We start from the raw sequence: 23,140 nt of genomic DNA on the forward strand, positions 1-23,140 counted from the left end.
CCAATAACTTTAACATGTGACATTTTAAAATCAGAATAATGATATAAATGAGTGAATAGGGATATGTGAAAATTTTCCTAAACAAGAATTTAAAAAATATCATCTAGATGCTCCCCATCAAGCAAGTGGAGCTTAACCCCAGACATGCCGAAGCACAGAGTGTGGACAGGGAGAAAGGGCGTGACTTCACAATAGAGAAATCTGGAAAACACCACCTCAGCCCAACGGTCGGTGTTAACAGGTTCAAACTTAAACCAGCTCTGGCTGGTGTAGCTCGGTGGGTCAAGCACCCTTGTCCCAGGCACCCAGAGGTCCCTGGTTCGATTCTGGTAAGAACACACATGCCCCGGTTGCCCAGAAGGGGGTGTGCAGGAGGCAGCCAACAGAGGTTTCTCTCTCCCTCTCCCTCCTTCCCTAAAAAAATAAAAACATTTTTTTAAAGTTAAACAACAAAAGTTATTGCACAGCGAATGAGTTTATTCGGGAATAGCAGAGGAGCTGCAATTCTGGACAAGCAAAGCATGGCCGCCCCAGGCCAGTACGGAGGACCAAGGAGAAGAGCGCTCTCCCCGAGGAAAGGAGAGGGTGGGAGTGAGAGGGAGAGGGACGCTCCTCATTGGCCCCGAATCCACTCCGACTGCTGTCCTTACGAGGTTGTTTCTACACAATCTCCCCGAAAGGTCCCGACGAGCTCATTCTTTATTCCGACTTTGCACAACGTGTAGAAAAGAAAAGTCGCACAGCTCATGAGGTGGCAGGACACACGGGGAACCCCGCTTACTCAGGGCAGGATGTTGCGGGCAGGGGCTGTGGTGCGTCTCCTGGTCTTATAAACAGTCAACCTGAATCAAGTCCTTTTTTTCTTTTTTTCGTATATTTTTACTGATTTCAGAGAGGAAGGGAGAGGAGAGAGAGAGAAACATCCATGATGAGAGAGGATCATGGATGGGCTGCCTCCTGCACGCCCCACACTGGGGATCGAGCCTGCAGCCCGGGCCTGTGCCCCAACGGGGAAACGAACCCTGACCTCCTGGTTCATAGGTCGACGCTCAACCCCTGAGCCAGGCCGGCCGGGGCTGAAGTCCCTCCTCGTGCCACACTCAGGGCACCCGAGAACAGGAAGGACAGCCGGGCTGTTCCCACCTGGGTCTTGCCCTCCCCCTCCCCTCGCCCCCCGAGTTAGAGGCGCTGTGGGCTGTCAAACCATCAGACAGACACTGCCAGGGTCACAGCACACACGCAGTCACCAGCGCATGTCTGTTTGCAGCTGCAGGTTTATTTCCAGGTCAGAGTCGCGTTGCAGACAGCACAGCGGGCAGACGCGGCAGAGGATCACGGGAGGGCACAGAGCACAGGGTGGGTGCACTGCCCCGCCCCATCACTGCAGGGGGGAGGGAATGAGAGGGTCCAGAGGCCTGGGGTGGGGGGAAGCCTGAGGTCAAGGGGAAGAGGACACAGAGCCTGCAAGGGGAGGGGGCTTTGGAAATCACCGAGTCGTTAGCAATAGGGGCCCACGCCTTTCATCGCAAATCCCACACCGTCTGCTACGGAGTTCGCTCTCGGTGCCCCCCGACGGCAAAGCACAGAGACCCAGACGCACGCCAAGCGCCGAGCAGAGCCGCCTGCGGGTCAGGGGCTGCTCCTCAGCCCGAGACACAGAGCCAGCTCCGACTTCTGGATCTTCCCGTCCCCGTTGGCGTCGCAGTGACGCAGAAGGCTCTCCCGGAACCTCTCCAGGTCGACGCCGCGGACGCTGGGCTGAGGGACAGAAAGGACCCGTCCACAGGCAAGACCGTGGCCGCCCTCGGAGGCCCCCTCCCTGCGGCTCACAGGAGTGGGGGACCCCCGCTCCTGAGAGCCCCCCCCCCCGGGAGCAACGCCCCTCCTCACCCCACCAGGGTGGCCGAGGGCAGCTCCTCCCTCAGCAAGTCCCTCAAGGCCAGAGAACTCGGTCCCCACGGCAGAGCTTACAGGGCCCGCCTTCACCCGCCCCCGTGGCTCAGTGGCTGAGCGTGGACCTAGGAAGCAGGAGGTCAGGGTTCGAGCCCCAGTGTGGGGCGTGCAGGAGGCAGCTGATCCATGATTCTCTCTCATCATGGATGTTTCCCTCTCTCCCTCTCCCTTCCTCTCTGAAGTCAGTAAAAATATACTTAAAAATAAGTAAATAGAGCTGTCACACATGCGTGGCACATGTGTGTGCTCCTCGGTGAAATCGACGACTCCTAAATGAGGCAGGAGAAGCTCCTACCGGGCTCAGCTGAGCTGAAACCACAGCCGGCCCTGAGAGGGAGGAGACTGGGTTCCACAGGAGCTCGGAGGCTCTGAGCAGGCCACGTCCCCAGACGCCCCTTCAGCCTTCACCTCCCAGCCCTGGTTCCCCAACACAAACAACGGCCGGGCCAGACGGCAGCCCCAGTGCGTGATGGGCCCACCAGCCGGGCGGTCACCTGCACAAGCTCCATCATGTCCTTCACAAACCCGTCCACCTCGGGGCCTTCTAGGGCTCCGGTTTCACTCTGAAAGAGAAGAGGTTCCATCACCAAGTGTCCTTTCCTCCCGTCGAAAAGCGAGAGAACAAACCAGGCAGCGAGACCACATCGGCGTGCTCTGGGGCTGCACACAGGTTCCGAAATGGCATGTTCCTCTCTGGCCGGCGTGGCTCAGGGGTTGAGCGTCCACCTATGAACCAGGAGGTCACGGTTCGATTCCCGGTCAGGGCACATGCCCGGGTTGCGGGCTCGATCCCCAGGGTGGGGCGTGCAGGAGGCAGCTGATCCATGATTCTCTCTCTCCTCATGGATGTTTCTCTCTCTCCCTCTCCCTTCCTCTCTGAAGTCAATAAAAATATTTTTTTTTAAAAAAAGAAAGAAATGGCGTGTTCCAGCTTATGTTCTCTGTGAGGGTGTAAATGCTCCACGGAAATTAAAAGAATTCACTGTAAGTTCCCCCGCCTCCCGCCTCCCCTGTAACAACAAGGGAGGCAGCCGCTCTGAGCTCCTGGCTCCTGCCAACGCCATTAACGTGGCATCCGCTTCCCAGACAGGCTCCGGGAACAGGCCTTACTCGGGCGCCATGCGAACCCTTTGACAGCCAGGCGGACAGTGTCAGGTCCGCTCTGTGATTGGCCAATGACGTGGTCATTATGCAAATATGTCTTTTAAATCAAGAGGAACTCGTGGAGTGAGCATGTTGGAATCATTACGTGGTCTGCACGTTAGACGTTTGATGTATGAGAACGTCTATAAAATACGACACGCATTGAAATATTTCCGTTTCTTCGCTAAAGTTCCAGTTATGACAATGCATCTAATCTTTCCAAGTTTCTCTATCCTGAATCTTTAACATTTCATTTAAAAAACATCTGTTCCCTGGGGGTATTGGCCAAACACCCACAGCGATTATGACATGCCGGGCACGTTTTCTCAGAGCCTCATCCACACGGGCTCAGTAATTCCCATAACAGCCCGAGAGGCAGGCATTACGAGCCGGGTCCCCTAATTACACAGGTCAGGGAACTGGGCCCAGGGGGGTCCGGGAACGCGCCTGAGGTCACAGGCCTCTAAGCCCGGATCCAAGCCCAGGGAGCTGGTCCGGAGGCTGCGCTCGTCAACCCTGCGCTTCCCGCCTCCACCAGGAGCCTCTTCTGTGCTCAGAACCTGACTCGCAGGGGTCCCTCTGGCCAGTCTCTGGATGGCGTCTCTTAGACCTTCCCGGCGTCCGCCTTGCTCTCCTCCCTTCTTGCATTTCCTTGCCTCGTCCTCAGGAAACTCAATCTCTATGCCACACTTTGTGGTCAGTGTGAGAAGACACCAGATTTCAACTACTCACATCCGTAAGTGACACATTCAAGAGGCAGACTCAGTGAGCACCAAAGCACCACTGAAACAAGTCCTGCCCCATAAGCGTGTCTCCAGCACAGCAGTTCTTCCATTATAGACACAGCGGGTCCTCACAGCCAATTGGCCTGAAGGTCAATTCCTCCCCCCTCAAAAAAAAACACCAAATAGCCCTGGCCGGTTTGGCTCAGTGGATAGAGCATCAGCCTGCGGACCAAAGGGTCCCGGGTTCAATTCTGGTCAAGGGCATGTACCTGGGTTGCAGGCTCCTCCCCGACCCAGGCCCTGGTCAGGGCACATGCAGGAGGCAACCAATCGATGTGCTTCTCTCAGATCAATGTTTCTCTCTGTCTTTCCCTCTCTCTTCCACTCTCTCTAAAAAAGCGATGGAAAAATATCCTCGGGTGAGGATTAACAACAACAACAAAAAGACCAAATAATGAATCCTATCAGAGAAGTCGTTTTAAGAGAAAGTAGGTCTGACTTTGCCTCTGTTTCTGTGGGCTGGATGCCGGTTTTCTTCATGGGATTGTTAGCTTCTGCTTCGAGCATGCTATTCTAGGTTGGATCCAAAGAGGGGGGAAATGTTGATTCTATTCTCTTGCAACCATGAACATTCCTTGGTCCACTGTCACGTGGTCCAGAAGTTACCTGGAGAAGCTGGGGTGCCGAGACGTAGCAACACCCTTGGGGGCTGCTGCTCGTCCTATCAGGTGAGGATGACCCCACGCGGAGATGGCCGGCCCCCTGCGAGGCGGCGCACTTACCACGTCGTAGTGGGCGAAGATCTTCTCAAAGTCCCGCTTCCGCTCTTCAGTGGAGCAGGCCTGTGCGTGGAGGGACGGAGTCAGCTGGGCGACGGGCACGCACTCTCTCCCCGGGTCTCGGACAGTTTCACAAACTCTGAGTCGATGGCCTCTTACCCCTGATTCTCACTCTGGGCCTTGTCAGCCTCCAGATGCGTTAAAGGCAAGACGATGCCTGCCTTTCTCCCTCCCTCCCCCTCAGATCGCCCGAGAACCACGAGTGCCAGAAACCCGGCCAGAGAAATGTCCCCACTCACGTCCATTTTAAACTGGAGAAGGAAGTTTTCCTGAAGAGCCAGGATCCTAAATGGGGGGGAAAAAAAGGGTAATTGACATGAGGCTCTATCAACGCTCAGTTAAAGCAAATTCGTAACCCGGATGCGAGGAAAGGGCAGGCAATTTCCAGATTCTTCTGCAGATGGATGGGTGCTTGGAAAACAAGGATTTATAGGCTGTACAAACACAGACAGACATTACTTGGGAAAGACTTTCATAGAGATTCAAAGTCATCACAGAGACACTTAAAAATTTATCTTGGTGTCCATAGCCAGTATGGCTCAGTGGATAGAGTGTCAGCCTGCGGACTGAAGCGTCCCGGGTTCGATTCCAGTCAAGGGCACAGGCCCAGGTTACAGGCTCCATTCCCAGTGTGGGGTGTGCAGGAGGCAGCCGGTCAATGATTCTCTCTCAGCACTGATGTTTCTTTCTCTCCCTCTCTTTTCCTCTCTGAAATCAATTTTTAAAATTTTTTAATTTATCTTGGTGGAAAATGGCACAGTACCGGGTTATGAAAATTCTCTCCTCCATAAAAGCAACAAGAAAACTAGCAAAAGAAAAAGAAAGAAAGAAGAAAGAAAGAGGCAGAATAACTTTTTTCAAAACTCTGGAAATTAACCAAAGGCTTAAAAATTGTGTGAGAAGGCCGTGCGTTGTGCGTCTGGGGAGAAGAGATGCCCCCCCCCCCACATTCTTCAGGGCTTCGGGGAGACCCGACCTCTGCCTTCCACCAGGAAGGAAGGGTGCGCGGTCCCCACCCCCTCGGACCCTGACCCGGTCGGCCAGCTGCTCACCTGGCCAGGTCACTGAGATCCAACCGGCCGTCCTGGTTTCTGTCAAAGACCTTCATCTGGAGCACAAGGGGACACGGCGGGGATGTCAGTCAGGACATTCCCTCTGACAGCCATCGAGCTCGCCCACCTGCCCCGAGGCTCCCACCTGCCCCGGGGCCCCCACCTTTGCACCCCTCGTCCCCTAAAGGCAAACTCAGCAGCCACATCCGACGGCGACACGCTTTGCCCCAGCTCGTGCCTGGGTGACCTTCTCAGACACCCTCATCACAGGAGGTTTGATTCCAACCGAGAGCCCCATTCAACTCAGCTTTTTAAAAATATATATTTTTATTTATTTAAGAGAAGAAGGGAGAGAGATAGAAACATCAGTGATGAGAGAGAATCATGGATCAGCTGCCTCCTGCACACCCCACCCTGGGGATGGAGCCCACAACCCGGGCCTGTGCCCTGACCGGGAATCGAACCCTGACCTCCCGGTTCATAGGAAGATGCTCAACCCCCGAGCCCCGCTGAGCTCGGTCCACCAGCCAGATCGCCCCCCTCCCCGAGGGCTCCCGCGTTGGGTGCCTCTGGTCTCGGCCAGGCTGACTGGCGTCGGCGGGACCCAGGTTACCGCTGGGGTGAGCGGCCTGGGGACCGCGCTGCGCCCCAAGGACAAGCCCACAGCCTCCGCCCAGGGACGTGGGTCCGTCATCCAACACCCAAACCATCCGCCTGCGCGGAGCCGGAGCCGGAGCCGGAGCCGCCACGCAGGGGCGGGCCTCGCAGGTTTCACGCCTCAGCCCTTCGGAGGGTGAAGCAGGGCGCAGGGGCCTCCACGGCGCTGGGCGCAAAGGCAACGGGAGGCCGAGTGCGCGGGGCTGACCGGAGCCCGGTGCTGGGAACGAAGGCCTCCGCCATGGGCGTCCCGGTCCCTCCCTTCCCGGGAACGCCGCCGGCCTCCCGTGCGGACCCTGCCCGGTCTGTGCGGACCCTGCCCGGTCTCCTGTCGGCGGGCGCCGCCCCAGTAGCTGCTCTCGGTCTCAGATCCACGCGCTGCCTCCCTGGCCAGGCTGCCCGTGCGCGCAGGTTCACGCGCCCCAACACGCAGGCGAAGCGGCTCCATTTCTGCAGCTTTTCCCAGCGCCGGACTCTCAGTCTGCAAACGCCACACCCGGCTTCGGGGGCCCAGGGACAGCGGGGAGCCCCAGGCGGCGGCGGGGAGCCCCCCTCGGGCCCCAGGATCCCAGGATCCGCCACTCACCATGGCGCCGGCGTATTCCTGCAGCTTCGCCTCGGAGACCGGTCTCCGCCGGCGGAGGAGGAGGTCGCGCAGGAAGTTCTGGCATCGAGAGAAGAGACGCTCTTACCCGGGAGCAGGGTCCGCACCGACCCGCAGCGCCGCGGGGGGTCACGGTCCGCTCGTTGGGAGGAGAAAATGAGGTGCTTTTGGCAAAGGACCCGCCCGGAACGGAGGCGCCGGTCGCTGTTGGAAGGGAGCTCACGGCCCGGAGAGCAGCTCCCGGCGTGGAAAGGGGCAAAGCCCGCTCCCGGGGAGACAATGTCCGGGGCGCACACACGTTTGTAAAGCGACTTCCCAGGAAGCGGAGGGAGAGGCCTCCGGGACCGGCTGCCTCCTGCGCGCCCCACACTGGGCATCGAGGCTGCACCCGGCCTGTGCCCCGACCGGAACCGAACCGGGACCTCCTGGTTCACAGGTTGCGCTCAACCCCTGCGCCAGGCCACTCGGCCACCGGCCGGCGGGGCTCCGGGACTTTCTAACCTTCTAAGCCCGGACACGTTTGATGGAGAGCAGCCCACGCAGAGCCGCGCCTCTTGGGCGCACAGATTTTAAACCCGGACACGCGCACCACGTCCCGCCGGGACCCCGCCCGCCCGCCCCGCGCCCCCGCCGGCCTCGCGCACCTGCAGCTCCGCCGCCGAAATGAAGCCGCTGCGGTCCGCGTCGTATTTGCGCCAAATCTGAAAGGCACGGATTGACCCTGTGCCCGCCCCGCCGAGGGCTCCGCCCTGAGCCCGCCCTGAGCCCTGCAGGTAGGACCGCGCGCGGGGGGGGGGGGGGGTGTCCCGGGGGGGCTGCGCGGGGGGGGGCTCTCTAGACAGGGGCGCTGCCTCCAAAACTAGACCCGGTGTCAGCAGTTTGCTACCAGGGAGCAGTGTCAGCGGTCAGGGTTCGATTCCCCGTCAGGGCCGGGCCTGGGTTGTGGGCTGATCCCCCGTGGGGGGCGTGCAGGAGGCAGCCGGTCCCTGATTCTCTCTCATCACGGATGTTTCTCTCTCTCTCTCCCTCTTCCTTCCTCTCTGAAAATTTTTTAAAAAGAAAGAAAGGAAAAAATAAGCAGTTTCACGTAGAATCTAGATGTCTAGGCAGCAGGGACTGGAGCTCCTCAGGGGGCGTGGCCTTAGGTCCCCCCTCAAACCTCACCCCTCCACCCCCCACCCCATCACAGTCCTGGGGTCCCTCCCGCCCCTCTCACCCGTCCTCTGGCCGCTCCGGAGACAGCACAGGGCGTCCTGGCCGGGCCTGAACCCGGGGGCGCGCTCCCCGGGGCCCGGGCAGGAGGCGGCCACAGAGGGCGGGGTCCCGGCCTCTCCGCTCCTCACCTGCATGAACTCCACGCTGCTGTCCAGGGGGCTTTCCCGGCGGAAGAGCAGAAGGAAGTTCTCATCCTCCGACAAGAACACGCGGGCCAGCTGCACGGGGGGGACACAGCGGTCAGCGGGCGGCCGGTGTCCTGGGGGGACCCGGGGGACCCCCACAGGAACCCCGGCTGGGCCTCAGGGTGGACAGCACCCCCTGCAGTCCTGCACTCCGTGTTGTCACTATATATAAATATATATTTTTTAATTGATTTTAGAGATGAAGAGAGAGAGAAACATCAGTGATGAGAGAGAATCATGGATCAGCTGCCTCCTGCATGCCCCCAACTGAGGATCGAGCCCACAACCTGGTCATGTGTCCTGACCGGGAATCCAGCCGTGACCTCCCGAGGGAACGTGGGATTCCCACTCTCCTCCCGGGTTAACAGCCGGGAGCACAGCCGGGAGACGCACCTGGTCCATCGGGAAGGGGCCACCCTCAGGGACGTCGTGGGCGGCCACAAGCTGCTGTTTCGCCTTCTGCACGTTTTCGTCCATGACCGCCTCCTGCGACAGCAGACAGACCACCCTGAGGCGCTGGGATTCCAGACGTGCAGCTACGACATCACCTATTCAGCACCGAACCCACTAATTATGATTACACTAGAGGCTCAGCGCACGAAATTGGTGTGCGGGTACGGTCCGTAGGCCTGGCCTGCGATCAGGGCCATCTTCCCCGGCTGCCCACAGCCGGCCCCGCCCCCCACTGCCACTTACCCCCCGCCCCCCCGGCCCCCGATTCCCCTTTCGCCATCGGGTGATCGGAGCCTGCCGGCTGGGGAAAGAGACCAAGAGGTGATCAGTGCACCTGAGTGACTGGTCCAGCGGTCATTCTGGTCATTCTGCCTTTAGGGTCAATTTGCATATTACCCTTTTATTATATAGGATTAGTCTGACCTGGGAAGTGGGCTAATCAGCCCTTTAAAGTTTGCCCTCATGTTGCAGAAGAGGTCAACAGCAACAGAGATTTCTTTTCTTTTTTTTTTTAATATATTTTGATTGATTTCAGAGAGGAAGGGAGAGGGAGAGGGAGGTAGAAACATCAATGATGAGAGAGAATCCTTGATCAGATGCTTCCTGCACGCCCCCTACTGGGGATGGAGCCCACAACCCGGGCCTGTGCTCTTGACGGGGAATCCAACTGTGACCTCCTGGTTCCAAGGTCGACACTCAGCCACTGAGCCACGCCGGCCGGGCAGAGATTTCTGAGCAAACAGCCACTAACCAGGCCCCTGACTCGGAAAGACTTAGAGCTCGCGAGCTGCTAAAACACGAACAAAGAGAAGCTCCCAGACGGGTGCTGGGGGGTGAACTGCGTCGTTGGGTGCTTGGTTGTGACTAAACTCTGTACCGTCAGGAACACAGACGTCCTCCCAGAACTCGGAGGTTTGCTGTTTCTAAGGGAACAGCTTGCCACAGCGCGTTCCTCTAACCTTCGCCTGGACTCACCGAGGAAAACACGATCAGCAGGGAAGGGATCAAAGAGGAAACCAACGTCATCATGTAATTGTTGTCTCCAAAGATGGGCAACCTTCTCTGCGTGTTAAATTGCCCCTTGTCCGTGGGCCTGTCACAGAGGGAGGTGACCTGGGATCCGCCTGGGAGAATGGATTCTGGTGCAGATTCTCCCAGACTCCAGACACGCTCAGTCAGGCTAATCCCTTCCCCAATGCGCCCTCGCTCCCCTGCGGACCAGCCTTCCTCCTAGGACCCCCCTGAGCTCAGAGCTTAGCCTCGCCAGCGTGGGCACCCAGGGCTGTGTGTGTGCTGGGGTGCAGAGCGGGGTGGCGGGAGTTGGGGGAATTGGGGTCTGTGTGTGTGCTGGGGTGCAGGGGCAGGCACTGGGGGGAAGGGGGCTGGGCGGCTGAGGTGCAGAGCGGGGCGGGGGAGGGGGGAGTTGAGGGAGTTGGGCGGCTGCATCTTCTTGTTTTCCTCAAGTACACCTGTCACGTTTGACTAAAAGGCAACAGACTCCCGGGCTCTGGGACGCTGTGAGCCTGGGCATGGACGGCAGTGAGTAGGAGCAGATGGGGTTGGGGGAGGGAAGAGAAGGGAAAGGAGAGAAAGTGATGAAAGAAAAGAAATGAAGGTGAAGAGAGATGAGACAGAGAGATGGGAAAGAGACATCCAAGGCAGGCAAGGACCGGTCCAGAGAGGGCGTTGAGGACCAGGGATGGGGACACAGATAAGGAATGGACGAGATCAGAGAGAGGAGAGAGGCGAGAGGAGAGCGAGAGTCCGGGGATGTTGGGATTGGGAAATGAGCAGGAACACGAGAGACCTGCACAGAGAGACAGAATACGGGAGGCAGACAGACAGACAGACCCAGGTCTGCGTGGCAGCCACTTTGTGGTTCGCTCTCAGAGACATGGAAGCCCTGACTGATGGCTCCTAACACCGGCCCTGCCTCTCGGCACAAAGGAGCCCCCCCCCCCCCCCCCCCCCCCGCTCTCCAGGTTAAACCCATCGGCAGGGACACAACCAGAGACTCACAACGTCTTTGTTTGACTCCTCGGCGAGGCCCTCGGCGTGAACGACAGATGTTACCCCGAGCAGGTGACCCGCACGCCTGAGGCGGCTGTTGTGCCTCATAAACCTGCCGAGTCCCCCCCGTGTTGCTAGGAGAGAGAGGACCGGCTCCCGGGGGAGGAGGGGCCACCGGGGACTCGTGGGCACAAATGGGCGGGAGACGTGGGCGCCCGTTGTCTCGGAGAGACAGTAATTAAGGCTTCGAGGCGCAGGTACTTACGTCCGTGCCCAGCGTCGTCAACATCTGGCGACAGAAAGCGTCCAGCTCCTTGTCGTCTAGGTAACCTCGCCCTGAAGGTGAGGACGTGTGACGATGAACGTTGATCTACATTTCTCTGGACTCACAGCTCCCACACCCCCGTGGACGCCCTGGAAGGCAGGACTGGGGCAGCCAACACCCGTTCTAGAGAGAAAGGCTTCGCCCTGGGTTTGTGTGAATATTTGGGAAAGGAAAGCTCTGCCTTTACATTTAAAACTTTACGTTTTAAAACCACCACTTCAACCCACAAACGCACAGGAGTTCTAGGATAACATCCACGGCGAGGATCTGGGGAGCTGAGAAACACGGAGCAGAGGTGAGCACCGGTCAGAACACACAGGGCGATGGCTTGTTTGCGGTTAATTATTAACAAAGACAAAGCAGATGTCAGGGAGCCCGGGGTCCTCTCGGGTAGTTTTTGGGGGAGGGGACAGTTCTTTTTGAAAGTCAATCCAATTCCTCCTCGCTTTGAGGGAGTGGGGGTTCCACAGCAAGTCACTCAGCAACACTGAGCACGTTTAGGGGCCGCTGTCAGCCCCCAGCCCCAAGTGTGCATGACGTTTGTGATTGTACGTACACATGGTCTCTCTCTCTCTCTCTCTCTCTCTCTCTCTCTCTCTCTCTCACACACACACACACACACACACACACACATACACATATTGGGAAAGTGGGAACAAGCCCCCTCCTCCCCGAACTCTCTGGCATCCCCAGGTGACAGGTAAGCCACCCTCCCCCAGGTGGCCCGTGCGGGCCCTGCGCTGACGCTGGAAGACCCCTTTCCTTTCTCCGCAGGGAGAGACCAGGGTCGGGGCCGCGGGTGCGACTCACCTTGGGGGTCCAGGCGCTGCCAGACCCTCAAGAAGCCCGTGGCGTCCCAGCTGCCGGTCCGCGGGGCGGGCCCGCGCGCGCTGTCCATGGTGCTGACGGCGAGCGCACCGCGTGGGGAGCGGCCGGGAACCTGGGTCAGGACTGACTCCCGGGCTTTTCTGCCCTCCCCCGCCGGCTTCTGCCCTCCCCCCGCCGGCTTCTGCCCTGCCCCGCCGGCTTCTGCCCTCCCCCCGCCGGCTTCTGCCCTCCCCCCACCGGCTTCTGCCCTCGCGGACCTTCTCTGACGCTCTGGGCGCCCAGTCTGCGGCTGGCCAGGCTGCTGGCGCCCTGGTGTCGCTCAGCGGTCCCCAAGCCCCGCCCGCGCTACCAGGAAGACAGCTGCCTGGAGCCTGCCCGCCCCGGGCCCCGCCCTCCCCTCTCCCCCGCCCCTGCCCCCCCTTCCCGGTCCTCTCCCACCCACTGGGAGCCCTGGGTGCTGGGAGCCCTGGTTGGGGGCCGGCACTGTCCATGGTCCCTGCCTTCACCCTTAAAACTTCTCAAACCCACAGAAAACATCCCCCTTCCATTGGACTCACTTCCAAACTTGTGTCTCATGGTTTTTAATATAATTTTATTGATTTCAGAGAGGAAGGGAAAGGGGGAGAGAGAGAGAGAGACATCAATGATGAGAGAGAATCACGGATCGGCGGCCTCCTGCACGCCCCACACCGGGAATCGAACCGTGACCTCCTGGTTCATAGGTCACCGCTCAACCACGGAGCCACTCGGCCGGACTTAAAGCGTTTTCTAGAGGGAGCTCCCCAGTTAAAGGGCTGGAGGAGGTGACGGTGTCAGGGCCTGCTTTAGACATGGTGTGTGTGCGGCGGGGCGGGGGTGGAGAGGGGTACCCACATCTGTCATGGCACTGGGTAGGTCATGTTCGGGTGCCTTGTGTCCTCTCAGACATTTCCTTCTGGGAAAATCTTCCCAACCCTGGACTGAGACGAGAGCCACTGGAAGGCGTTTAAAGAGACAGGATCAGCAGGAGCTGGGAGCCCCTTGGAGGCGGGAGGTTCTCCCAGCTGGGAATGGGGTGCTGGGACTGGGGAGGGGGGGATGAACCCGAGAGGCTCGCTGTCCAGCCAGAGAACTCGGAGTAAAGCAAGCACAACGCAGCTGAAGTCACCCCGAGATAAACCAGGCAGCGTGTGGTTCGCGTGGCCCCTTCCACGGAGACCCTGACTGGCATGGCCGGGAGCGAGGACTTGGCGTTGATGTTTTTAAAAGCTTCCCTGGGGGGACAGTGCAACCACTGCCTAGCGGCTCCCTCCCGGGCTCCCGCTGCTGCTGTCCTTTCTTACTTGGGTGTGGCTTCTCTGAAGGACAGCCTGGGAAGGAACAGACTTGAGGGGGTTCGTATGATTTTCTATCAATTCCTCATCACTTTCAAAAGGAGATTCGAATGTATACGTGACTCTGGTCGGTTTCCACAGCGGCCGGCTGAAGCTCAAGGTGGCGCCGAGTGATTCTTCTAGTTGTCGCCGCTGATTTCATCTCCTCCCCCAATGACTTCCTGCTTCCCTCGTTAGCTCGGCTAACGATGGCTCCTGGTCCCAGACACGTCCGTGGCCTTCACACGCAGCATTGCTAATTAACCCTGACACACGCACGCAACTCCAAGTTAGAACTGTCTGCATCTGGAGAGGCGTAGAGGATCTACCTAAGACAGACTCACAAACCCACACAGGCAGCCAAAATGGGGAGACAAAGAAACAACCCCCAAACGAGAGAGCAAGAGAATTCTCCGGAAGAGAGGATAAATGAAGCAGAGAGAAGGAACTTATCGGAAACCGAGTTCAGAGTAATGATGGTAAAGATGCTCAACAGCACGAGAAAAGGTGTGGTAACTGTGAAACAGGAAGAACGGCACAGCACAGATACAGGACACACTGGAAGGAGCACCCAGCAGATCAGGGGAAGCTGAGGGGCGGATCGGTGAGTTAGAAGACAGGGTTGAAGAAATTCAGAGAACCAAAAAGAAAAAACAATTAGAATATCTGCATCTTTTTACAAAGTCAGAATGGTGTTTCCGGCTGGGACTGCACACAAGGCTTCCTTTGGCATCACCCCCCAACAGCTACCGAGCATTCAAACATGGGGACCCCTCACGGACCGCATAGTGCCCCTTAGAATTAGAGGGGGTTGCCTCACTTGAACGCCGACCAGTTCCCAAGGACAGAGGAAGTAGACAAAAAGAAATTGAACAGTATTTGTCATAAAAAAAAATACTGGAACTAGAGCGAATGCTTTTTAAAAATATATATACCTTTTGTTTCTTTTGTAATCACATGAATACGAAAGATCACTTAAATCATGTAGATCAGAAAACGAGAAAAGAAAGACTGCCCCATAATCTCACCACCCAGAGATAACGAAGGACCGTGACCCCCTGGTGTACGTCCTCAGGGGTGTTTACAGGCACCAACATGGGATCACACGCTCTCTAACACCCTTCCATGTAACAAGCAAACCCCTCTCAGGTCACGTCCTGGTTCACACTTGCGTCCCGCGTGTGGCCAGGACTCCTTCCCGGGGGTGAGAGCAGGTGACAGGGGTACGAGCTCCGTGGATGCTGAATTGAGCACCTGGGAACTGGGATGCTCCTGGATTTTGGAGCCAAAAGCAATGTTCATCACCAAAGCCAAATGCAAAAAAAACGCCACGGCAGCGGGTGCAGCTCTCTTGTAAAATCACTTTATTGGTATAAATATACGTATGCATAAAACACCTCCAGTGTGTCGGGGAAGTGTGCGATATGTCGTAAAAAGAGTAGTATTTTTATTTGTTTACAGGTCTCTTAAATTCTCTCTTAAAATTACACCTTCAAATCTCATATGCAGACAGAAATTAAAGAAATTTAAAAAAACACACACATCCGTAAACCCTCATTCCAGTCACTGTGCACCTCAACCCGGGCACGTGGGGGAGGCAGCCGTGGCCTCTCGCCCAGTCCCCACCGCGCCTGCCGGTGGGAGGGCCCAGGCCGCTGACCACGTGGGGATGCACCATCCCCCCTTGGGAAGGAAGATGCTGTCCCCGGGAGGATGGAGACGCCCTCCCTGACTCAGCATATACAATTTACACAGAGGGCTTATTAGTGTGCTCTGTCATAATTACAAGGTGCAACTGCGTACAGTGTGAGTAAACCGCTCCGAGAGGCCAGGTGCCCATCTGACGCAGGCCTGGGCGGCAGGACCCACGGCCCCCCGCACGGTGTCCCTGTGCGAGCTCGCGCCCAGTAACCCGGGCACCTCCCCACGCTCCTCCCGCAGGCCAGCAGCAGCTGCCAAGGAGAAATTCAAGTATGGCCCGCAGGCACCGGCTGGCATCGGCTGAAGGTACAGGCAGGAACGCCGAGGGCCGGGAGTAGCCCAAGCAAATGTGCTGGTCACCAAGAAACGGGTCTGTTTCTGGTTTCGATAGAAAGAAAGGACAAAGCAAAGAAAGCAGCACCGAGAGATGAGGCCGAGGAGAGACAGGCCGAGGCGGCGGGGCAGCCTGGTGCCTCTGGTGGCCGGCCAGGCACCTGCCCGGGACGTCTGGGGCCGTGACCTTCACACGAAGATGAACTCCTTCTCGGCCTCCTCCCCGGAGTCGCTGGACTTGCTGCCCTGCCGGCCGTCCTTGCTGGGGGACCACGGCTTCTGGTCCTGGTACTCCTGGGGCTGCGGGCCCCAGCTTCTCCTCCAAACTGAAACGGAAGTGGAGAGGGAGGGAGGTCGTCACGCTGATTCACCAACAACGCCGGCCGCCCAGCGACGGGTGAGGCCGGCCCGTCGGGAGGACGGGGTTCCGCATGCACGTTCTCAGAAACACGGAGCAACCACATGGAGAGACTCAGACAAACGAGAGACAACGCAGCAACGACAGACGTGTCGCATCAGAAAACATACACAACTCCAGCCTGTGAGGGGGCCCTCAGGGCTGTGGGGGAGAATCGGGGGACGAGAAACCCACACGGAGAGGAGGGCGGGAGGGAAAGGGGGTGCCTGGAGGAGGGGCGCTCTGAAGCCGCAGTGCCAGGTGACCGCGTCACCCCTGCCACAGGTGTCCCCACACAGCGGAGGGGAGGCACCGGGCAGGCAGCCTCGGGTACGAGAGCTGCGTGACTCCTCACAGACAGGAGGCCGCTGGGGCCTGGCAGAGGACGATGGAGACGGAGCCTGGAGCCGTCGTCACCGCTCCTCCCGTTTCATCGCTCTCCTCACAACCGCCCGAAGGCAGGCTTTGTGAACCGGGACCAGGACTCACACGCCCTCTCCAAAGCCCTCTTCCCACTCGGTCAGGCTGCCGGGCTGTCCCTGCGGGAGCTCAGGTGGCCCTCGGGCGTGGCCGCACAGGTGGTTAACTAGGACTCACAAGCCTCCGTGCAGAGACCACTTGGGCGAGTGCCACACCCACACGCTGTGAGCAGCTGCCTCGTGCCTCAAGGTCACAAGCCAGCCAGGGCCAGGGCCGCGGGCAAGCCCTCGATCCGCCGATCACTTCCACGTCACTGCGATGCTGCCACGCTCATCTCCACAGGAGCCGGCTACTTCAGTGTTCAACCACGAACGAACGAAGGAGCGCTCCAGAAAGCGAGCTCGGGAAACCAACACTCAGGATCCAACACAGACAAGTACCGCTGTTTGCCCCGGCGGACACCTGCGATGGTGTCGAGAATTTGTTTTTTACATAAAATAATTTTTAATAAAAAGAAAAAGGGGAGGGATTAAGAAGTACAAATTGGCCCAGTTGGGCAGGGTCAGTGGTGGAGTGTTGACCCAGGAGGTCACAGTTCCATTCCCGGGCAGGGCACAGGCCCGGGTTGCTGGTTCGATCCCCAGTGTGGGGCGTGCAGGAGGCAGCTGATCAGTGATTCTCTCTCATCATTGATGTTTCTATCTCTCTCCCCCTCTCTCTTCCTCTCTGAAATAAAAAAAGTTTTAAAAATTAAGATTTCAAAATGCCCTAACTTAACCCATTGCGGACCAGTGTTTCATTGCTAGCTTTACCCAGTGGCCAGGAAAGTGTCTACTGAACGAGTACAAAAACGCTTTACATAAATGTTAAAGGCACGCTTTAAAATTAAATACCCGTTGCATTTTGAAGTTATTTATTACATGTTCTTACAAGCTAATATCTTCTTAAAGAATGGTACTTGGTAAAACACTGCGTAATATGAAGCGAGAATTCCCGTGATCCGTCCGCAATGTGTTAAATAAATGGCCTCTCAGAGTCAGGAGGTCGTGCAACCATCACAGGCCACCCAAAGCCAGAACCAGCGATTTCCTCAAGAAAACGGGACACGCGCTGACAAAACATCGCAGTGGACAGCGAAAGGAAGAGGGGACACGATATGAAATTCAAAAGGCGCAGCTACAAATACTCCCCGTGAAAGCAAGCAGGTGTTTCACCAGCCAATCGACGCTCAGACGGCCACACAACGAACACTCGACAACGTGACACACAGGCAGCGTGCTTTCAGAACCACGGCCTGTGTCGTGGCCACGGGACTGAGGAAAGGAGGAATCCGTTCCAGCGTAAACAGAGCTGCTTTAGAAGACTTAAAGGGAAGGATGCAAACAGCTGACAGAACTGCTCTGCCGATCACGACTGGTTAAACCAGACGCCATTCCGAAAGCAGACTGCCAGGCAGCGCTCAGGGGCACACAGTCGAGTGCTAGGAACTGGCACTAACAAAGCGACATTGAAATATTATACGTAAAATTACTTTAATTGGGGCCCCTGTAAAAATTTCCTTTTGTTGTTCCTGCCAGTATTTCAAGAAACCGAGGCAAAAAGCAAATACAAGATGGTCCCATTTAATCCCATCAAAATGAGAATTTTATACCGGAGTGGTCACGGGGAAAACCTGAGACAGACACAGATCCCTGCCTTTCTGAGGGCTGGCTTCTCTCTGCCTTCCTCCTCTTTTCATTCCAAGTCAAGGGATGATCAGTGTGGCGGCGGGGGAGGCGGGGGTGTCTCTGGGTCTGTGTGTTGTCTGAGGTGCGTTCAGTGGCCGATCGAAGGAACATCGCATTGGATCAAAGGAGCTTTGCTAATAAAGTGACTTTCAGCAACTGTTACCACAGTTCAAATGCAAATTTCCAAAATCTAGAAACATCTGGGACCGTGAGTGTCCTTATCAAAAAAGGGACAATAGACAGACGAACTTCAGATTTCATAGATCTCAAAAAAGCTCTGCCTCGCCCTGGCCGGTGTGGCTCGGTGGAGAGAGCGTCAGCCTGTGGACTATAGGGTCCCAGGTTCGATTCTGGTGAAGGTCACATGCCCGGGGTGCGGGCTCGACCCCCAGCAGGAGACAGCCAATCAATGATTCTTAGATTTTGTAAGTCAACCCTTTTGCCCCAGATGGAAGGACCATCCTGTTGCCATTTAGAAAAAAAATAAAAAACCAGCTGCACGAATCATGGGGGTCCCCTGACAGAAGTGACCCGACTCCAGTCCGTATTGGTTAGTGCCAGTTCGTAGCCTCGGGGCCGAAAGGGTGACAACCGAGGGCTCTGACCAGCTGTTGGCTGTGGCTTCCTGTGCCCAGCTGCCTTCGCCGCCTCTTCCGCGAGGACAGGGCCCCGCTTCGCCGGTCTCTTCCCTCCACCGGAAGGCTGGCCCCTGTCCTGGTCGGAGGGCCTTTTGTAACCATCGCCTCTTTGCACTGAGGAAAAGGGAGTCATTTTACCCGGACCGCAGCACACACGTCAGCGTGGCGACACCAACAGCAACGCGTACAAACATTCAAGATGAAATAGCAGGCTCACCGCCCTTAGGACTCAAGGAACCTACGTGTCGGTTCTGGTGGGATGGCCGTTACCTACAGAATCCAACTGCCAACACGATGGACGTGGTGAGCCCCGTGCACAGTGAGGGGAGCCCCGGGCACAGTGAGGGGAGCCCCGTGCACAGAGAGGGGAGCCCCAGGCACAGAGAGGGGAGCCCCGTGCACAGAGAGGGGAGCCCCTGAACAGTGAGGGGAGCCCCGTGCACAGAGAGGGGAGCCCCTGAACAGTGAGGGGAGCCCCGTGCACAGAGAGGGGAGCCCCGTGCACAGAGAGGGAAGCCCCGTGCACAGTGAGGGGAGCCCCGGGCACAGAGAGGGAAGCCCCGTGCACAGTGAGGGGAGCTCGTGCAGAATGAGGCAAGCTCCAAGTCTGCCCCCAAACGGTGCCAACGAAAAAGGTCCCCAAATGCGACCGTTCTGACCCCAGGATGAATGAACGAAAGTCACATTCACGATGGAAGCACCCGAAGAGCCGCGGCCGTTTACCTGTGTCAGAAAGGACGGGGACGCGCTAGTCCGGAGGGAGCAGAGAACAAGGAAACGAGGGACCAGCATGAGAAACCACAAGGAACCAGGACGGAGCACGTCAGCCAGAGGAAAAGGAAGGCAGGGAGGTTCCTGGTCTGGGCCGGCTCAGCGGGCGACCGATGGACGAGGCCACGACCCGCCCAGCACCTCGGACGGCGCACGCCTGTCCGCAGTCCGCCGCCAACCCCAGGGCTACTGTGGTAACGATTCCGGAGCCACTCACTCTGGATCCCACACAGGGGCGTGGCGGTGCCCGTGGCTCTGTGTTCCGCACCATCTCCCTGGGAAGGGAGCGGGACCCGTCCTAACGCTCACTCGGGGAAGGAGGGGGAGACTCCAACATCCACCCATGAGACCCTCGAAGGGGACGAGCTGCTCATGCATCTCAGCTTCTTGGGGGAAGAACCCATGACTGTCCAAGCAGCGACGGGCACCTGGTCAACCAGAGAGGCTCCGGGGTCCACATTCTTACTCACGGAGCTGCCCACTAACGCGAGGCCTCGTTTTAGTCATACAGACAGCCTGGCCGGTGTGGCTCAGTGGCTGAGCATTGACCTATGAACCAGGAGGTCACGGTTCGGTTCCTGGTCAAAACGGTCAGGGCACATGCCCAGGTTGCAGGCATCATCCCCAGTGTGGGATGTGCAGGAGGCACCCGATCACTGGTTCTCTCTTGTCATTGACGTTTCTATCTCTCTCTCCCTCTCCTTTCCTTTCTGAGATCAATAAAAATATATTTGAGCCCTAGCCAGTTTTGCTCAGTGGATAGAGCGTCGACCTGCAGACCCAAGGGTCCCAGGTTCGATTCTGGTCAAGGACACATACCTCGGTTGCAAGCTCCTTCCAGTTGAGGCACGTGCAGGAGGCAACCAATGGCCGTGTTCCTCTCACACGGATATCCCATGTCTCTCCCTCTCTCTTCCACTCTCTCTGAAAAGCAATGGGAAATGTCCTCGAAGGACAGCACCCAGAGGCGCTGTGCGTCCAGCAGAACGAGAGCGAGACAGTGGGGTGCCGAGGCCCGACAGCGCCCCCCTCGCCGCCCCTGGTCCGAGTCTGGGAGGCGGCCTGTGCACCCAGGACTGTCCTGCCCTGCTCCCACCTGCGTTAGAGGGAGCACATGGGGAGGTCCGGCCGAGAGCGTCCACCCTGCTGGGAGCGAGCCCCGAGGCCACTCAGGCCTGGCGGGCGCCCTGCCGACAGCGGAGCTGGTCCTGGAAACGGGCCTGGAATCCCAGACCGGCCGCACAAGCACTGTCTACGGCCCCGCAGGCCGGGGCCAGGGCAGGAGCACGGGGTGACTGCTACAGACCTGAGGCCTCGGGCCACCGTCTCAGCTGGGTGTGTGTGTGTGTGTGTGTGTGTGTGTGTGTGTGTGTGTCTCTCTCCATCCTGACCCTGTGACCTCCATCCCGACCCCCACAACCTCCATCCTGACCCCGTGACCTCCATCCCGACCCCCACGACCTCCATCCTGACCTGTGACTCCAGCCCACCCCCGTGACCTCCAGCCTGACCCCGTGACCTCCATCCCGACCCCCACGACCTCCATCCTGACCTGTGACTCCAGCCCACCCCCGTGACCTCCATCCTGACCCTGTGACCTCCATCCCGACCCCCACGACCTCCATCCTGACCTGTGACTCCAGCCCACCCCCGTGACCTCCATCCTGACCCTGTGACCTCCAGCCCAACTCCCGTGACCTCCATCCTGACCCTGTGACCTCCAGCCCACCCCCGTGACCTCCATCCTGACCCTGTGACCTCCAGCCCAACTCCCGTGACCTCCATCCGGATCCCGTGCCGTCAATAATGTGGATTCGAGGGTCTGAACCCAGAAGGGTGAGGGTCCCAGTGTTTAACCCAAGGGATGCTGACGTCAACTCGAGGCCACGAGCCCCCTCCAGGGCAGCCCTTCTCCCGAGTGAGGCTCCCTGGGGAGAGCTGGGCTGGGACAGCGTCCCTACCTTCCTGGGAGAACGTCCTGGGGCTGGGGCTGGGCTGGGGGCTGCCCTGGCCTTCCCTCTCCTTGTCCACAGGCACCTTCCTCAGGACGGGCGGGAGCAGAGCGACCCTGGGGGACCCGAGGCCGGGCGGGGAGTCCGGGACGTCCTCTGTGGAGACACAAGCTCACGGGTCACGCGGCTCCGCAGCCGATTCCTCAACGGGAGCAGTGGGCTGTCTGTCCACACAAGACAAACTCCTCAAAGAGCATCATGGACTTTTCGGGCCACGAACCACCTCTGCCACTGAGCTCCAAGCACCGAGCCAGCAGGCACACCTGGTGTGCTGTGCGGGGACACTTACAAAACAGGACATGAACCGCGTGGCTCAGGGGGTGAGCATCGACCTACGAACCAGGAGGTCACGGTTCAATTCCCAGTCAGGGCACAGGCCCAGGTTAGAGGCTCGATCCCCAGTGTGGGGCGTGCAGGAGGCAGCCAGTCCATGATTCTCTCTCATCATTGTTTCTGTCTCTCCCTCTCCCTTCCTCTCTGAATAATACATTTTAAAAATCAGGCTCAGGTTCGCCACACCCTGCTCTGAACCCCAAATACGTCACAGCATAGGGGCCCTCCCTCCAGCCTCCGCCGCGTGGGCTCTGCGCCTGGGGGCAGGTGCAGACGCCTCCTCCGTCCCTCCTGTGCCTGCCGCCCGGACGTGAGGAGTCCAGGAGGCACCGGCCCGGGTACTGGCCCGAGGCCCCGCCTGCCGGTCACTTTCCCAGCCTCCAGCTGTTTGGTCACGGCCCCTGCAGGACCCCGAGCCCACGTTCACGACCCCCGGAAACCACCTGCTGGGGCGTCACCCGGCCCGAGCCCTCACCTGCCCGCGAGGGAGTCCTGGGCTTCTGCGGGAGGGCGGGCCGCGCCGCCAGGCTGGGCTTGGGCGACTGCAGGGCGGGCTTGGCGTTGGAGGCGCTCCGGCCCCGGAAGCCCGCGTCCACCCGGGGGTCCGCTTTGGCGTTCTTCTCTGGGGTCCCCGGGAGCGCGGGGTGCAGTTTAGGCACTGAAGTGAAAATGGGTACAAAAGTCAACTTGAAAACTCAAAGGGGAGCCCAGCTGGCGTGGCTCAGAGGTTGAGCGTTGACCTATGAACCAGGAGGTCACAGTTCTATTCCTGGTTGGGGCACATGCCTGGGTTCCGGGCTCCATCCCCAGTGGGGGGTGTGCAGGAGGCAGCCGATCCATGATTCTCATCATTGATGTTTCTCTCTCTCCCTCTCCCTTCCTCTCTGAAAGGAATAAAAACATTTTAAAAAATAAAAACATCAGCATGGCCCCAACTGCCCTCCCGCCAACGTCCATAGTTTGTAAGTTCTTAACGAACTGTCTTCCTTTGGGGATGGGAAAAGGTACCCTGTTTGGGACAAGGCCACGGGGTGGGGCCGTGCCCCAGGTACACTGGGCAGGAGGAGAAGGAGGGAAGGCTGAGGACAGGAAACACAGAGGCTGATCTTGCCCCGCCCCCATCTGTTTTCTCCTGTCAATCACCTGTGACTCTGGAACCAGCAGGTGTTTCCCTAAGGGGGAGGGGGTGCACCTCCTGACTCACCTGCCCCGCCTCCATCCAGCTGCTCCGAGCTCTCGGCCAGGCTGGGTGGGTCCTGGGAGGCGTCGTTCCCAAGCTTCTGAAAAACCCAAGCACCCCCCAGAGTGCGAGTTTATTAAAGTGTGAGAGGAACAGAGCAGACAGTGCTGACAACAAGAATGGCTCTTTGTTGTTGTCAATCCTTGCCCGAGGGCATTTTCCATGGGTGTTTAGAGGGAGTAGAAGAGAGAAACATCGATGTGAGAGAAACACATAGATTGGTTGCC

The 23,140-nt window shown here is 58.3% G+C and overlaps 2 protein-coding genes across 2 annotated transcripts in view; both read right to left on the bottom strand.

Moving 5' to 3' along the window:
• Positions 1-1,431: 1,431 nt before the first annotated feature.
• SCGN (secretagogin, EF-hand calcium binding protein) lies at positions 1,432-12,059 on the bottom strand (the record flags this gene model as incomplete). Its single annotated transcript, XM_079762019.1, has 11 exons — positions 1,432-1,758; positions 2,448-2,516; positions 4,604-4,663; positions 4,900-4,945; positions 5,713-5,768; positions 6,956-7,033; positions 7,618-7,674; positions 8,317-8,406; positions 8,767-8,859; positions 11,102-11,172; positions 11,972-12,059. 11 exons carry the CDS (start codon positions 12,057-12,059, stop codon positions 1,630-1,632), a joined length of 837 nt encoding a protein of 278 aa, XP_079618145.1. The 3' UTR covers positions 1,432-1,629.
• A 2,629-nt stretch (positions 12,060-14,688) lies between these two features.
• CARMIL1 (capping protein regulator and myosin 1 linker 1) overlaps positions 14,689-23,140 on the bottom strand; it is a 75,951-nt gene continuing 67,499 nt past the window's right edge. Inside the window, exons 30-34 of the mRNA XM_079762020.1 lie at positions 22,878-22,953; positions 22,149-22,331; positions 21,290-21,436; positions 18,525-18,671; positions 14,689-15,701 (exon numbers count right to left, since the gene is read on the bottom strand). Of these exons, the coding sequence (XP_079618146.1) occupies positions 15,565-15,701; positions 18,525-18,671; positions 21,290-21,436; positions 22,149-22,331; positions 22,878-22,953 (690 nt within the window). The 3' untranslated portion in view covers positions 14,689-15,564. The remainder of the gene's footprint in view (positions 15,702-18,524; positions 18,672-21,289; positions 21,437-22,148; positions 22,332-22,877; positions 22,954-23,140) is intronic.

This window comes from Cnephaeus nilssonii, assembly GCF_951640355.1.
Source record: "Cnephaeus nilssonii genome assembly, chromosome: 21".
Classification (NCBI taxonomy): domain Eukaryota; kingdom Metazoa; phylum Chordata; class Mammalia; order Chiroptera; family Vespertilionidae; genus Cnephaeus; species Cnephaeus nilssonii.